The 16,608-nt window shown below is 39.6% G+C and overlaps 1 protein-coding gene across 2 annotated transcripts in view; it reads left to right on the forward strand.

The window, feature by feature from the left end:
* The window catches only part of AK5 (adenylate kinase 5), a 240,395-nt gene that overhangs the window by 137,935 nt on the left and 85,852 nt on the right, over positions 1-16,608 (forward strand). For both annotated transcript variants that reach the window (XM_059375168.1, XM_059375169.1), the window contains exon 8: positions 594-670. In XM_059375168.1, the coding sequence (XP_059231151.1) occupies positions 594-670 (77 nt within the window). The remainder of the gene's footprint in view (positions 1-593; positions 671-16,608) is intronic.

Below are 16,608 nucleotides of genomic sequence, written 5' to 3' on the forward strand. Positions count from 1 at the left end.
ATCCTTACTCACCCTCAAAATTCAGGCTCATAGATTTACTCCTTGTGATTAGTTCTTACTTCCATCAGCACCTCTACTTCTAGTTGGAATTAGAAGCTCTTTTTTTTTTTTTAAGATTTTGTTTAATTATTTGACAGATAAAGATCACAAGTAGCCAGAGAGACAGGCAAAGAGAGAGAGAGAGAGAGAGAGAGAGAGAGCAGGGAAGCAGGCTCTCTGCTGAGCAGAGAGTCTGATGCGGGACTCGATTCCAGGACCCTGAGATCATGACCTAAGCTGAAGGCAGAGGCTTAAGCCACTGAGCCACCCAGGTGCCCCAACTTAGAAGCTCTTTATTTTGGTTTCTGAACCTTACTGTTGACAAATCAGTCTCCTCCACAAGACTGTCTTCTCCTTAAGGCAGGAAACAGTGTCTAGAATATCTATATTTTCTATCTAGGAGCCCAAACATGGTGCCCAACAGAGGAGAAGAGTCTAAAAATGTTTGTGAATTTAATGTAACCATAAGAAGATATGGAAACCTAGTGGGAGATAGTTTTCTATAGAAATATGCACAGACAGCCTTCATCAGGTCATCTTTTCTTTGATCTTAGGTTCGAGTGACCTTGATCCTTCAATGATGTTGGACACTGGAGAGACCATTGATACAGGCTCTGACTATGAAGATCAGGTAACTAAAGTCTAAAAATATCTCTCTATTGAAATGTTTTTAATTTTAAACTTTGTGTTTTATGAAAATTAGAATTATAAATCATTTTTGAGGTGTTTACAGGTAACAGCATGTTCCATGATAAATCATACTAACCTACAGCTTCAGCCTCCTACTCCTTCCCCATAGTTTCAAAACAGCAATTCATTAAGGAAAGGTTTGTGGTTTGAGTTACATGAGAAGGAAGTGAGGTTATGTGAGGTTCTCTAATGCAAGAATTTGCTTGTCTCTCTCAATCCCTTTCCAATCAGGAACTAACAGTATTTGCTGAGTACTAGCTACAGGCTCTGGATTCTGCTTTTCTATTTCTAACCTTTGAAAAAGGACTAATGACCAACAACAACACAGCCAAGAAGTCAAATATGTTTTCTATTTTAATAAAACCAGAGAAATTTATCTGGGTCATTTCCCTCTCAGCAGAAGAACTCTCCCTCCTGCTGTATTTTAATAATCCAAAATAGTTGGAAAATGATCTAACTCTCTAATTAGGCTTTTTGTTTAAAAAGAGGGTAATGTCTGAAACTTCCTTCTACTGCTCATCAGTGCTCCTCTGTGATGGCTGAAAGTTGAGTGAACATGAGGGTTTCCCCCCCCATCTACAATGTATATATGCCACGAATATAGCAGATAGATCTAACCAATATCCAAATGTAATGGCTGGCTATGCATTCATATTCATATTCAGAAGCTATTTTCAAGGGACATCTTGGTGGCTCAGTCAGTTAAGCATCTGCCTTCAGCTCAGGTCATGATCTTGGGTCCTGGGATGGTCCCATGTAGGGTTATGTGCTCAGTTTGAGGAGTCTGCTTCTCCCTCTCCCTCTGCCTCTCTACCCCGCTGGTGCTCTCTCACATGCACACTCTCTCACTCACTCTCTCTCTCTCTCAAATAAGTAATAAAATCTTTTTTTAAAAAAAGGAGAGAAGCCATTTTCATGAGCTTTAAGTTCTTTCTTTTATATTAAATAGCAAAGAGAAAATATTGACAAGTGATATAATAGTACTGTGTATTTCTGTTTTTAGCATTTATTAACCCTTAATACATACCGAACATTGTGCCAAGTTCCTTAGTTTTATTCTCTCACTAATCCCTTACAACAGCTCTAGGAAATAGGAATTATTATCTTTATTTTATAGATAAGAAAATAAAGACTCAAAGAATAATTTGCCCACAGTTAAAAATAGTTTCACAGTGGGGAAGTGAACTTAGGGCACATTTCCTCACATCTGTGCCATACTGCCTCCTAACAGCCTCCAAGGACAGGCCACTCAGTGATAGATTTTAGGAGCCTTTTCAGTTGCTCATTCCCAAGACCCTAGCAGAGGCAAATTCCAAACATCACTACTGAAGGGCAGCTCATGATCCAAAATTACAGGCTGCATAAAGACATGAACCATTACCAGATAACCAGCTGATTCAAAAAATGGAAGGTTTCACACCCCAAGAACTAGAGCAAACAAGAAAGTCTGAAAGAAATTCCAATATAGAAATACTTAAACTATTCAAGAAGATAAAAGGAAGATAAACCATGAAACAAGTACAGAAAAGAATGGGAAGGAAGAGGCAAGAAGGAAAATGAAAGAAATAGAAATTCTGGGCACAAAAAGTACTGTCATTGAAATAAAAATTCCATTAACAGGTGGAATAGCAGACTAGACACAGCTGAAGAAACTAAATGACAGAACTGAGGAAATCGCCTTAGAATAAACCAGAAAGCTAAACAGTTGTCAAATGTAAGAAACAATTCAGGAGTCACTGAGGATAGATTGATTGGGCCAACATATTCGAGAAAGAGCTCCAGGAGGAAATAGAGGAGGGATGGAGCAGAGGCTCCCTTTTATTTATTCTTTGATTTATTTTTTTATTTTAACAGATAATAGTTGAGAATTATGCGGAGATGAGAAACAACACAAGTCCCCAGGTTAAAGGAGCACATCCGGTTCTGAGCAGGATAAAAACAACGAAAACAAAACTCTTCCCTATTCTTTTTTTCATTGAGTCATTTAACAAATACTAATTGATCCCCGACGGTATGCCAGATACTGTGTAGGTACTTGAAATGTGTAATTGTAAAAAATAGGCAAGAACCGCTTACATTCTAGTGGAGAAGACAGATACTAAACCATCAACATGATAAATAAGTAAATTCTCTCAAGGTCAGAAGTGGTGAGTCCAACGAGAAAAGGAAAAGTAGAATAAGGTAAGAGGATTAGGAGTGCTGGGGTTGGGATAGTATTAAATAGGATGGCCTCATTGAAGAGGGATGACCTGGCGGGAACTTGGCATATAATGTGAAACTTAGAACACTGAAGATAAAAATAAAATATCAAAAGTCAAAAGGCATTACCTATAAAGGAACAGCAATTTTGGTGACAGCAGAGTTAAAAAAAGGCAAGAGCTTGCATGTCTCAAGCACCCGTTATAAGCCAAACACTGTGTGTTATGGTTTATGTGCATTACTGCTAATCCTTCCAAAAACTCAAGAAGGTAGCTCCATGTATCCCCAGTTTATAGCAGAGGACACAGAAGCTCACGGAAGTTAAGACGCCTCCCAAGACAGCCCAGCCTGTGAGCTGGGGAGTGAGGAGACAGACTTTGATCAGCTTGGCACCAAAATCTACTTTCTCCTTTTACCATTCACAGTAAAGCCTCTATCCGGGTCGCTGATGATCTATTGCCAGTTCCAGTCGGCACTTCTCAGTTATCTTTCTGGACCTCTGCTGCATTTTATTCCCCAAACTTTTACCATAAAGTGCTGTGTGGTAAATACCTTAGGCTGTGTGAGCCGTAGGTCCCAGTAGGGATTGTTGAGCAAAGGCAAGCCATAACCCTGTGGAAACAGAGGCGTACGGTTGGGTGCCAGTAACGCTTTATGTATTGTACTGAAAGTTGAAACCCACATCGCTCTCATGGGATTTATCTCAACTATTTAAAAACATAAAACCCATTTTAAACCGAAAGGCTGTACCCAAACGGGCAGTGTGGTGGGTGTGACCTGCGGGCCGTCGTTTGCTGACCCCAGTTGTAAACCATCCTCCCAGCCTCCCGTCCCTGACATTCTCCTTTCCCTTAGACTCTCGCCTCTCTAAATTATTTATTCTGTGCTAAATACTGCACATTCATTACCTCATTCTATCCTCAATTATAGGAAATAGATATTATTATAATAGTGTTATAGTTTATGAAAATATATCTTGTCATTTATTCTATTATCATATCATTTTATTATATTATATAAAATATAATTATTTTATTTATAATATAAATTTTATTGATTTATATTTTTATTATATTTGTGGTATAAATTTTATTTATATATTTCATATAATATATAAAAATATAATTATTTTATATTTTTATATGATTATTTTATCATTATAATTATATAGTTATTATGTTGTCATATAATAATATATTATTATTATAGTCCTTTCCAATAAGGAAACTGAGATACAGAGAAATTAAGCAGTTTATTCAAAGCTACACCGCTGGCAAGAGGTAAAGACAGAATTCAGACACAGCCATCTGACTCCAGAGCCAGGACCAGCACAGACAGGCTGGGGTCTGCTGTAGTAACAAATAAAACTCCAAATCTGAGCACTTGCCTTCCAGAGGCTCCTCTATATGAAGCCTCTGGAAGGCAAGGGATCATGGATCTTTTGGAAGATGGACCTGCTCTTAATTACATGTTATGTCCTTATGAATTTGGTAGGCAGCCGCAGTCCCTGGCCCTCCCCACATACAGCGAGGCTGGCAAAAGGAGCTTGCTTAGACATCCAGGAATGCAGGGATGAATTTGGTGAGCACTGAGTCAGCCTCAGCCACGTATCTCTTGCCCTGTTCTGTGTTCACTCTCTCGGCGCTCCTCCTACTTGTCAATCTACTAGTTCTTGGTGTCCTTGCTGAACTGCTCTCTGCTGGTCCCTTCTTTAAATGTGAATGTTTCCTGGCATCTGTGGCCCCTTTAGTCCTCACTGAACATGTTCTCCTTTAAAAAGCTCAACCACAGCCACGATCTACTCCACTCAGGGCACCCAGGTGAGTTCCCATTGCGTATGTCTGCCTGCTAAACAGCACTGCTTGGATTTCCCATGTGCCTCTCAAACTCAACACATCCAGACCCAAAATCCCCATCCTCCCCCACAAAATCTGCTTGTCCTTCTGTTTTCCCTATTTCTGTTAATGATACCTTCAGCCTGCCAGCTGCTCAAGCCAGAGACAGGATGTCTTCATAGTCTCCTTCCTTTCTCCCCCACCCTACATCAGTTTGGTCAAGAAGCCAGTCAGTTCTCCTGTACAGAAATCGGTCCTTTCACTCTGGTGCCACTGCCACAGCCCTGGTTGGTTCCCTTAGCCTTCCTCCCTGGGATCACAGAGATAGTCTCCTAACCAGTCTCCCTGCCCCAGCCTCCTCACCCCTCATAATGGTATTGTTGAAAAACAAAGCCAGTCATGGGATCCTGCTTCTTAAACACTTTTTGCGCTCCAGCTACATTAAGGCATCTTCAATTCCCCCAAGTGGATTGTGATTTACACGGTCCCTTTTCTCCGTGTGGAAGCTTCCCCAACCATATCATGCCTATCCCAGATAACCACACTCATGCACCATCAAGGCCATGCTTCTTCTCAAGGAAGCCTTTCTCTTGTTACATGTTCAGTTCACCTTCTCGGGGAGCCCAGGACACCCTATGTTGTAATATTCTCTGGCATTGAAGGGATTGTGTTCTCTTCTAGTTGTCCTCTATGCCTGCCACACAGCCTGACATGCAGCATATCCCCAATAACAGTCCACTTTTAAAAGCCCATAAAATGTCTTCAGTTCTTCTTCTGAATATGTAATTTTTGATAACTTGTTAACTCATGCTAATAACTCTTCTGAGCCTGGGTTTCCTCTTCTAGAAAATGGTGGTGATAACCTCACTTGGAAGTACTGTTGGGAGAGGAACACAGGGTAGGGGACCTTGTACAGAACAAATGCTCCATAAATGTAAACCCTTCTTTCCCCGCCCCCAAACCCAGGTTGGACTGAACTTTTCAGACATCACTGCCTTTCTGTGTTTGACAAAGGCCCCTATGTCCTTAGCTAAAGGAATGCTAATTGAGCACTTCTGCTTTTCATTCTGGCATGTAGGAACATAATCATAATCCATGTTTCCTAACACATAAAAAGCTGAATAGACTGAAAACTCAACAGTTCTTAGATCTCTCAGAGACTCGTGAGGTCACAAGGCAAACCACTGTACCAGAAATTGGAGAGACAGACAGGCAGAGTCAAAAAAAAAAAAAAAAATCAAAAGAGTAGAAACCCATAAGCAAGAACCTCACCAGGACCAATGCCAGTGTAGGAAAACCTAACTGTAATTGACAAATTATGGGAGGCTCAGTGTGGGCAGGTATAAAAGTTAAAAACCCCAGGGGGAGCCAATCATAGGGGTCCCCACACTTTCGTGAGTTTTATCTCCAGGAGCTCTATCAGGTCCTCAGCGTGAATAGCAAAGAAAAATCATTTAGTGCTTCTGGCAAGGGGGAAAGGGGGGAAAGGAACCATTTTGAAATACATCAGAGCCCTCTGTTCTTAATAAGTCCTGCTCCCAGAAGAAACTATTTTATTAGAACCTAACTTGCTGGGATTTTATCAGAACCTACCCTACCTGGGAGAACAAAAATACCTAACTCTGGCCCCCACCCCCTAACTATCCTGTCCCACCTAAAAGGGGGGAAAACCTAAGATACACTGGTGAAGTTCATAGTCCAGGGGCTCACCAAAAGACTAAGACCTAATCATAGGTCTCTCTGTATTTCACAGAATGTTTCCTTTGCCCCCTCACCTTACCACTACATTACTAAAAGTTTATATATTTCAGTTTCTTTTATGTAGTACATCATGTCCACCTTTCAACAAAAAATTACAAGGCATACTAGAAGACAGAAACACATTTGAAAAGCATGAGAACAAGAATAATAAATGGCAGGTTACTGGACTTGTCAGAACAGGATTTTTTCTAAAAAGTATGATGAATCATGTTGAGCTTAAGTGGAAAAAGCAGACAACATACAAGAATGAATAATATACAAGGTAATGTAAGCAGAGAGATGGAAATCCTAAGAAATGCCAAAAAGAAATGCCAGAGATCAAAAACACTATAACAGAAATGAAAAATGCCTTTGATAGGCTCATTAGTAAGCTGGACGTGGCTAAGGAAGAAAATCTGAACTTGAGGATATGACAATAAAAACTTCCAAAACCAAAAGGTACAGAGATAGAAGACAGAAAACAAAAACAAACAAACAAAAACCCAGAACATTCAAGAACCATGAGACAATTACAAAAGATGAAATATATAAATATATTCAAACTGCAAAAAAAAAGATAAAGAAAAGTCTTGAAAAAAGCATGAGAAAAAATACGCCTTACTTATAGAGAAGCAAAGATAAGAAAGACATTCAACTTCTCAGAAAATATGCAAGAAAGAAAGAGAGTAGAGTAAAATACTTAGTGTATAAAGGGAAAAAAAATGTTTAAACCTGGAATTCTGTATCCTACAAAATTATGTTTCAAAAGTGAAAGAGCAAAACACTTCCTCAAACAAAATTTGAGGGAGTTTGTTGCCAATAGACCTGCCTTGCAAGAAATGTTAAAAGAAATTCTCTAAAGGGAAAGGAAGTGAGTTAGATTAGGAATTGGCATCTACATAATAAAGAAAGGAAAAATATTAGAGAATGAATAAATGAAGGTAAAATGAAAAGTTTTATTTTTTTAATTCTCAGTTGATCTAACAGATAATAGTTTGTTCAAAATAATAATAGCAATGATGTGTTCAATTATGCATGCTTATGTGTAAGTGAAATGAATACAGCAATGATACAAGGCATGGCAGGAAGAATTAAGAATATTTTGTTATTATAAGCCATTCTCACTGTCCACTTATTTGAAAGTTGACTTGGGTTCTTTTAAATGTATATTGCAAACTCTAGGGCAGCCACTAAAAAGTCTAAAAAGAAGAATAATTGATATTCTAAGAAAGGAGAGAAAATAGAATCATTTAAAATCTCAATTAAATGATTTAAAGCTCAGTTAAAACAATGAAGGCATAAAAAGATTGGAAGCCAAAAATAGAAACAAAGAAAATGGGCAATAAATAGAAAACAGTAACAAATGTGGAGATATTAATCCAACTGTATCAACAAACACTTTAAATGTCAGTGATCATGGGACATCTGGCTGTCTCAGTCAGAAGAGCATGCAACTCTTTATCTTGGGATCAGGAGCTCAAGCCCCACGTTGGGTGTAAAGATTACTAAAAAAAATAAATGAACAAATAAACAGAAATGTCAGCAATCTAAAAATACTAAGTAAAAGACAGGGATTTTCAGAGTGGTTCAAAAAAATGAGACCCAAATACATGTTGTCTCCAAGAAACCTACTTAAGTATAAAGACACTTGTAAAGTAATGTAAACAGATGAAGAAAAATACACCATGCTACCCCTAACCAAAACAAAACAAGAGCAGCTATATGAATTTCAGACAGAGCAAACTTAAGACCAAAGAAATTTATCAGGGATAAAGAAGAGAGGCATATAACAAGAGAGGCATCAGTATTTAAGAAGACGTAACAGTTCTTAATGAATATGCTCTGAACAACCAAGTGGGTCCAGGCTCACTGTCTATCCAAGTCCTTGATTCCACTGCTTCCACCTCTCTAGGACCTTGATCCATTAACGGATATGGCTCCATCTTTCTCAAGGCTCTCATCCTCAAAGTATCTTTCTTTTTCTCTATCTAACAACCCAACATTTCTACTTTGAAGAAAGGAGCAGTCAACAGCACCAAGTGTCATGGGAAGCCCAAGTGGGAGACTATCTTTTTTCTCCATTTTCCCTCAAAACCAAACTGTAAAAACAAAGTCAGTTCCTCTGCTCCATGACTTTACCTCCCAATCTACCCTGGAAACCAGCTTCTGCCTACCCTGTTTCTCTAAGAGACTATCAAAAATCATCTCATTACTGCCAAGTCAGTAAGTCATTTACAATGTATAGAATCCAAAACACTGATGACACTTTCTACTTTCTTAAAACTTTCAGATCCCTTGGCTTATGCCACTTCTATGGCCTCATTTTTTTTTTTTTTTTTTGTCTTCTTCCCTCATTATGGTCTATGATATGAGAGGAGCCTGGAGAGTGGTCTTTGTAGAGCAGCTATGTGTTTTGACTTGATTCTAAGATCCGTGGGAAGCCTTGAAGAGTTGTTTTGTTTTGTTTATGGCAGGAGTATATGGGGGAGTCTATGTAACATAATTACATTTCTTTTCTTTTTTTTTTTTAATTGCTCTTGGGGCGCCTGGGTGGCTCAGTTGGGAAGAGTCTGCTTTTGGCCTGGGTCATGATCTCAGGGTAATGGCATCAAGCCCCACATTGGGCTCCCTGCTCAGTGGGGAGCCTGCTTCTCCCTCTGCCTGTCACTCCCCCTACTTGTATGCATTCTCAATCTCTCTCTGTCTCTCTCTCTCTGTAAAATGAATAAATAAATAATCTTCTAAAAAAAATTTTTAAAAGATTGCTCTTGCTGCAATGTGAAGAACACATTGAAGGAAGGCAAGCGTGGCTCTAGGGCGGATTCAGCGGTCCTGAAAAGAGACGACAGGTAGTGCCTTGCACCAAAATGGTGGAAGAGACAGACAGAAAGGGATTTATTTGAGAGGTACTTGTGAGGCAAAATTAACAGAACTTCCTATTAAAATGGATATGGGAGCCAACAGGGAATGAACTTTGGAAAAAAATGCTTGGTTTCTAACTTGTACAGCTGGGTAGATGGTAGTGGCATTCACTGAGAAAGAACACTAAGAAAACACCAGTTCTGAAAGGAAAGAGCATGAGTGTAATTTTAGACATGTGAGTTCAAAATGCCTTAATGTATCCAAGTAGAGAATTCAAGTGAACAATTGAATATACAAATCTGGTGCTCAGAGGAAAGATCTGGGCTGGAAATAGATTATTTGTGAGCTTCTGAATATAGGTAGAATGTGAAGCTGCATATGGAGAGGGTACTTAAAGAGAACAGACGAGAAGAGAAGAGGGTGTACCACTGAGCAATGAGGACATTTAAGGACCAGGTAGAGAGGAAGATGGGGCAGGAAAAAGATGTCAAAGGAGCTGTTAGAGAGACAGGAGGAAAGTCAGAGGAATGCAGTGTTCCAAAAACCAAACAAAACAGTATTTCAAGAAGCAGAGAGGGTCAAATGTTGATGAGACGATCAAGAGGGAGAATGGAAAATGGCCATTGTATATAGAAACATGGAAGAAACTGTTGACCTTACAAAGCACTGTTGGGGAAGTTGTTCTTTGTTAGTTTGTAATAGAAGTCAACTGAACATGTTTAAAAGCTCACAGGAAGGATCCACTCGTTAGGGAGAGGGAAAATATACAAGACAGAAGGTTCCTCTGAATGCAGGAGGATTGGGTTCTGAGGTCAGGTGTGTAATGTGGGAAGTTAATATGTTCCTGTCAGATGTCTTGCAGAGGCAGAGCCATCTGTTGAGAGACGCTGAGATTTGAAGCAAGTAGAGGTTTGCCTTGTAGAATCCAGTGGAGAGAGAACTAAGGAAACACAGCAGACCTGGCAAGCAGTCAGGGACTCCATTTGACATTTGTGCCTAGAAATTTATCTTGACTGATCTATCCTTCTCCCCTTTTTTTTCTTTCCATTCATTTAGGAAATGCTTATTGGGTACCATATTGGTGCTAGACACTCTTCTAGACACTAATGATACAGAGTGCTGTGGAACTCCCTTGGGGCACAGAGAGTTGGAGTTGTACCCAATATGTACTGCAAGCAGAGAGAGCACAGCATCAGCCCTGGTGGGCCCAGGACAAGAAGGAAAGTGGGCAGAAGACAGTCAGGGGGCAAAGTCCAGAAGAACTGGCAGTACCTTTGACTTCTTTAAAAATATAACACTATGTCACAAATATGAGCTAACTCTTTATTAAAAAGGATATTTTATCCTGCAATCCTGGCAATCCTGCAAGGATTTCAAATCCTCCTCCTTCTTCCTTGAGCTCTTCTCTAATGATAAAAGTAAACATTCATTTCTTGCCTGCCCCACTGAACAGCAGGAGCACTTGAGGCTTATACCCCTCCGTCCTAGCACTTGATTATATTTAATCTCGTATTTCATTATATACTGTCTCCTGTCAGTCCTTGATGGTCTCCTAGGCACAACCGTTATGAAAAAGAACACAGACCTTGGAGGCAGTCAGACCTGGTTTAGAGCCAATGTTGCATGTATAGAGGTCCAAGTTACTTAATCTCTTCAAGCCTGAGTGTCTTCACCTATAAAGATGGACGTAATTCCTTACAGGCTATTTAGATTAAACAAGGGGCACCTGGGTGGCTTAGTTGGTCGAAGGTTCAACTCTTGATTTCCACTCAGGTCATGATCTCTGGGTCATGGATCGAGCCCTGGCCTCATTTTCTGTTTGAGATTCTTTCCCTTTCCCTCTACCTCCCCTTCTACTACTCTCCCCACTCACTCTCTCTCTAAAATAATACATAAAATCTTTAAAAGAATAGGTTAAGTGAGAATCTATGGAAGGATGCCTGGCACCGTAAACCATCCTTTTCTTTCTTTCCTTCTCAGAAAGGAGGACCCTATGATGTAATTGTTCTGTGCCTACTCTCCTGTGACAGGGACACCGTCAGAATCAAAATAGACTTTTTAATAAATAATAATAATAATAATAATAATAATAATAATGTAAAATGGACACACAAACCCTGTTATCTGTTCTGGCTGGGGAATGTGGCATTATGATTTTACTCATTTTGTGTGTGTGTGTGTGTGTGTGTGTGTGTGTATACACTGAATTAACAAAGTGATATTTACCTTCTAAATCAAGAACAACTTCATTGAGCCAAAGCATGTGTTGGTTTGTATTTGTAAGGCTGGTTCAAACACTGGTATTCCCAAACCAGTATAGTTGAGTAACAAGGCAGTTTTCATAATTTGGGCACTTATTAACTTGTAGCCGCCATGCTGAGTCCTGTTCTAATGTGCAGATCAAGCTTTTGTGGCAAGTCCTACAAAGGCCCAGCTGAAGCTAGAAAAAAAGAATGGCCAGTTTTCCCTCTCAGCTCTGCAGTAAGTACTTGTTTCTTGGTAGCAAAAACTGTTGGTGGCCCACTGAAATAATAAAAGCAGAGACACTGGAGAGGAACCAAGATCAGAAAGTTGTAAATCTAGCTTTTCCCAAGCACCAACACAGAAATACCTGCTGTGGGTTGCAGCCGCCAGCTCTCCTTGGCTGTCTTCATGGGCCATGGGGAGTTGGAGCTAATTGATTCTGGAAGAAGAAAGACTAATCCTGTTTGTAAATGTCATAAGTTAATCAGAATATATTTCCACTATTCTTGACCCCTGACAGAGTCAGAGATGTCCTTCGTATTTTCAGTGTAGACATTAAATATTCAACAGCAATATTATATCGCATAGGTTGCCAATTTGGGCTGGAGTTCAATAGATTTCCACACTCTGAAAATGTAAAGTAAATGCATCATCACTATGCACGTCTAGCGTGCCCCTCACAGGACTATGCGACAAATCTTTGCAGAAGGTAATAAGAACTGATAGAATTCCTCATTTCAAGGCAGTAGAATATGCTCCCGAGGTAAAAACATATGAAAGGCTGATCGGTAGAGACCGATTGCTTTCCTCTTTTCAAAAACCCTATTATTCTTGTCAGACAGGTTTGGTCATTAATCTCACAAGCTCCTGTGACATCCTATTAGCTGGAGTAATCTTGAATACCTTGTCATTTTGAAGGCACAATGAAAATATTTGTGCTAACACAATAGTATCCCTGCCTAATAAAGGGATGGAAATAAGAACTGTGTATGATCTGTCACCTGATGTGCCTTGGAGCCTCAAAAACAGGAAACTGTCATTAGTGGGAAACCAAACAAGCTTCTCGGATTACGGCGTAATTACAGAAGTAGGGGTGGGGAGAGAGAACCCGACCTGAAAAGCAGAGGTTTGCACAGACTTCAATGCAAGTGGCAGGGACCCATGGGATGAGGGTACCCTTTGGTCTTTGGAGTCGGTTACCAAGCAGCAGTATTCATCACCCACTTACTGATGATCTTCCTCTTTCTATGGGGTGTTGGATCACAGTGTATATCCGTATATCAGTTTTCCTAGGGAATCCCTCTTTTGATTTGGGATGGCGGCTGTGGCTCCAGCACGTGAAGATCCCAAGCTTGGAGTCTGAATGGGTCTGAGTTCTGGTTCTGCCACTTCATGGCTTGGTGATGTTGGCACATCGGCTTACTACTCTGAGCCTCAGTTTGCAAATCTATAAAATGAAGACAATAATGTGAAGATAAAAGAGCTGATTTCTATCAAGGCATTCTATCAAATGGAAAACACTGTAGATGCAGTTTTGCAGACGTGATTATTAACTGTACATTTCTCATGTCCTCTTTTGAATGTAGAGAGAAAACACATGAGGGAACAATATTACCACTTAGTTTTTAAAGGACCCCAAGAAAAGACTAAAATAGTAAAAACAAAGAATGTGTTTGGGATTCCAATAACATTCTAGAAGTTTGGGGCAGACTTCCCTAACTTTGAACAGCCCTTGTTGCTATTTTCAGCATAGCTCTTGTCACCTGGATTATGGCTTTCTGTGTACGTGTCTTTCTCCTCTAGTAGATGAAACCCTCGGACACAGACAATGTAGACAATGTCTACTTTATTAAATTCAGTTCTTTGCATAATGCTTGATACAATATAGGCGGGTAATCAGACATACTTTCTTTCTCTATGAGGAGAATGAAGAATTTCATAGGGCATAGGAGTGTTCTTTAAAAACGTAACCCCGTTAGGAGTGAAACATATTAAGTTCCTGTCAGTCATGGACCCTGAAGTGGGAAGGAATGCCTCATCGTCAGCCAGAGGGGGTGCTCTCCGCTACAACCAGGGGTGCACAGTAGTTAAAACCATAGGCTGAGGAGTCGGACTGCCTGCGTTGGAGTTCTATTTCTGCTAGTTACTCATCGTGCAGCCTTGAATTTCTTTGTGCTAGAGCTTCCTCGCTTTCAAAATAGCGGTTTGGAGAGGGCTAGATAAGATAAAATAACAGTGCATGCAGAACAATAATAATACCTAAAACTAGTAAGTACCTGCTCCAAATCTGTCATAATGCTAAGCATTCTTCGAGTATCCTAACAACGCCACTTCCGGCCCCCAAGTTTCAGTTGAGACAGAGGTATTAAGTGACTTGGCCCAGGTCACCCAGCTAGAGAGTGGCAGAGGGGTCACACCTAGCTCCGAGTCCATTGCTGAAACCCATGCTCCTGACCTCCTCAGCCTCCTTGCTGAGAAGGTTGTTTGCCAGCCTTGCGTCAGTGTGGGGTTTTCAGGGTAGGAACCTGGAGGAGGAGGAGTAATAATAATATAATAATAATAGCTAATAGTTTTGTTATTATTTCCATTTTACAGGTATAGAACTGAAGCCCAAAGAGGTTAAGTAACATGTCAAAAATTCAACCAGGCTGTCAGACATCACTGAACCACACTATGGTTCTACTTTAGAACAGAGACTTTGGGAAACCAGGAAACCTTATCACTTCCAAAGGAAGACAGGGTGTTGAGGTGAAAAAGAGACAAAAACATTTGAAACATAGTTCTCTTTTTGATGACTTTGTTAGAACTTCCTCCATCACTGGCAGTGGGAATGGGCCCAGAGACGGAGAGATGTGATGGACTTTTGAGGCACACGCCATGTGCTCGTAGGTATGGGGCTTTTTGTGTGCTTGTCTTGTCTTTGATTTTACAAGCTTGATGACTCAGGAAGACCCACATTGATTCTAAGCTGTAAATGCAGCAACACCCCTTTTAAAATCACTTTGCTTTTTAATTAATCTTGTTTGGGGGACACCAGCAGAGAAAACCAATCTAAAACTTCCAGGTTTTTTGTTTGGTTTTTTTTTTTTTACTATATATTCATAACCTTGAAGAAAATTCAGAGTCAACAGCTTTTATTAAGTAGCTGCCCTGTGCCAAGAGCTCTCATGATCGGTTTAATCCTTGCCTCAACCCTGGGAGGAAAGTGTCATTATCCACAAGGTCACAAGACTAATAATGTCTTCATTCCAAGTTCATCTCTTCCCAGTAAGTCACGCTGCTGCCTCAGAATCTATAAGAATGACCCCAGCAACCATCTCCCTGCAAAAAACAAACAAACAAACAAACAAAAAACTAGCTTGTATTTTATCCCAGTATTTGCAATCACAGGAGTCAGTCTCTTCACAGGCTTATAAAATGAGCACAATGTATAAGCAGATGTCTAAGCTTGTAAGAAATGTCAAGTCTGTGATTGCTTCTCTTTCATTTCCTTGTCATTTACTTAAATTTAATAAATTCTTATTTATAAAAGCAAAACTAAATGCTCTGAAAATTTTAGAAAATTACAATAAGTATAAAGAAGAAAGTTAACATTAACATTTGATTAATAGGAATGCAGATATACAATAAAGTCCATAATCAATTTTTTTATTTAATAATAGAGAATTTCCCATGTCATCAAATAATTTATGTAAGCATGTCCTTAATGATGGTATAAAATATAATTTTATAGGTATACTATGTTTATTTTCATCATTCCCTTACTCCAGCATATTTATTTTTCTCTTTTCACTGTTAGAAATAATGTTGCCCTGGCATGTCATTGCACATAGACCTTGCCCCTATCTCTGATATCACCTAGGAAAGATTCCTGGTAATGAGATTATTAGCCCACAGGGTATAAAAGGTAGAATTATGATATTTCTACTTCTTTCTAATCAGATATATTTCAGTGATAAAGCAAGAATTCTTGAAGAGACAAAAGGATTCTAAAAAGGAAGATTTTTCAGATATGGCTGTTCATCTAAGTTATTTGAAATAAGAGCTGTCAAATTGGGTCCAATTTAGTTCTACATGACTCCGGATACAGAACATGCATTAGATGCTAAAAATATCTGCAGTCCATTGATCAATAAGGTCTGTAATGCCAGTCACCCCAGGGGGCCAGACTAGTTTAAGGCTCTAGGATGTGCGGCAGAATCCCTTGTCGTTCTTTTCCTTGGAAACAAGTAAAATCCACAGACAGTCCTTTTTTTTCAGCAAGCAGTTACCAACTATCCTTGGGCCCAGCTGTGCGCTGGTGTTTCCACGCTTTCTTCCTTTCTCTAGAAACATCCAAGAGTTCTTGCTGTTTCCCAAACGCCCAGGCTCCCTTAAATACTTGCATCTAGTTTCCAGAACATCTCCATTAATTTCCTTATGCTTCATTTGACCTCCCCATTATCTGTAGAGGAAAACGTGTTTTTACAGGAACAAAAGAAATTTGTAGAAGCAAAACTAGGAAAGAAAAGTAAATTGATTCTTCTATATCAGGTAGACTAGAAGCCATAGAGAATGATACAGCAAACAAATACCATTTATCCACTTCCCAGCTTAAGAAATAAAATGTTGCAAATAATTGAAGCCCTCTGTGCACCGCCTCTCCAATCCTCTGGCCCTCCCCAGAGATTACCACTATTCTGCATTCAGTGTTTATCAGTCCACCGTCTTTATATTTCTACTCCATGTGCGGCTATGAGCCTACAATGTAGGTTCTGGGAAAGCAGGTGCTTTGTTCACTGTTCCACTCCACCAGACCTAGAACAGCATCTGGCACATGGTAGGTAGTCAATGAGTATATGCAATATAGATGATGCATTCCTAAGCAGTGTAGTTTTTCATGTTTTTAACCCTTAATAAATTGTCCGATATCATACATATCCTTCTTAGTCCACACCGATAATGCAGCCCAGATTCATTCATGTTTACTGCCATATAGCATCCAAGAGAAGAATATAAC

Source organism: Mustela nigripes, chromosome 14, assembly GCF_022355385.1.
Source record: "Mustela nigripes isolate SB6536 chromosome 14, MUSNIG.SB6536, whole genome shotgun sequence".
Classification (NCBI taxonomy): domain Eukaryota; kingdom Metazoa; phylum Chordata; class Mammalia; order Carnivora; family Mustelidae; genus Mustela; species Mustela nigripes.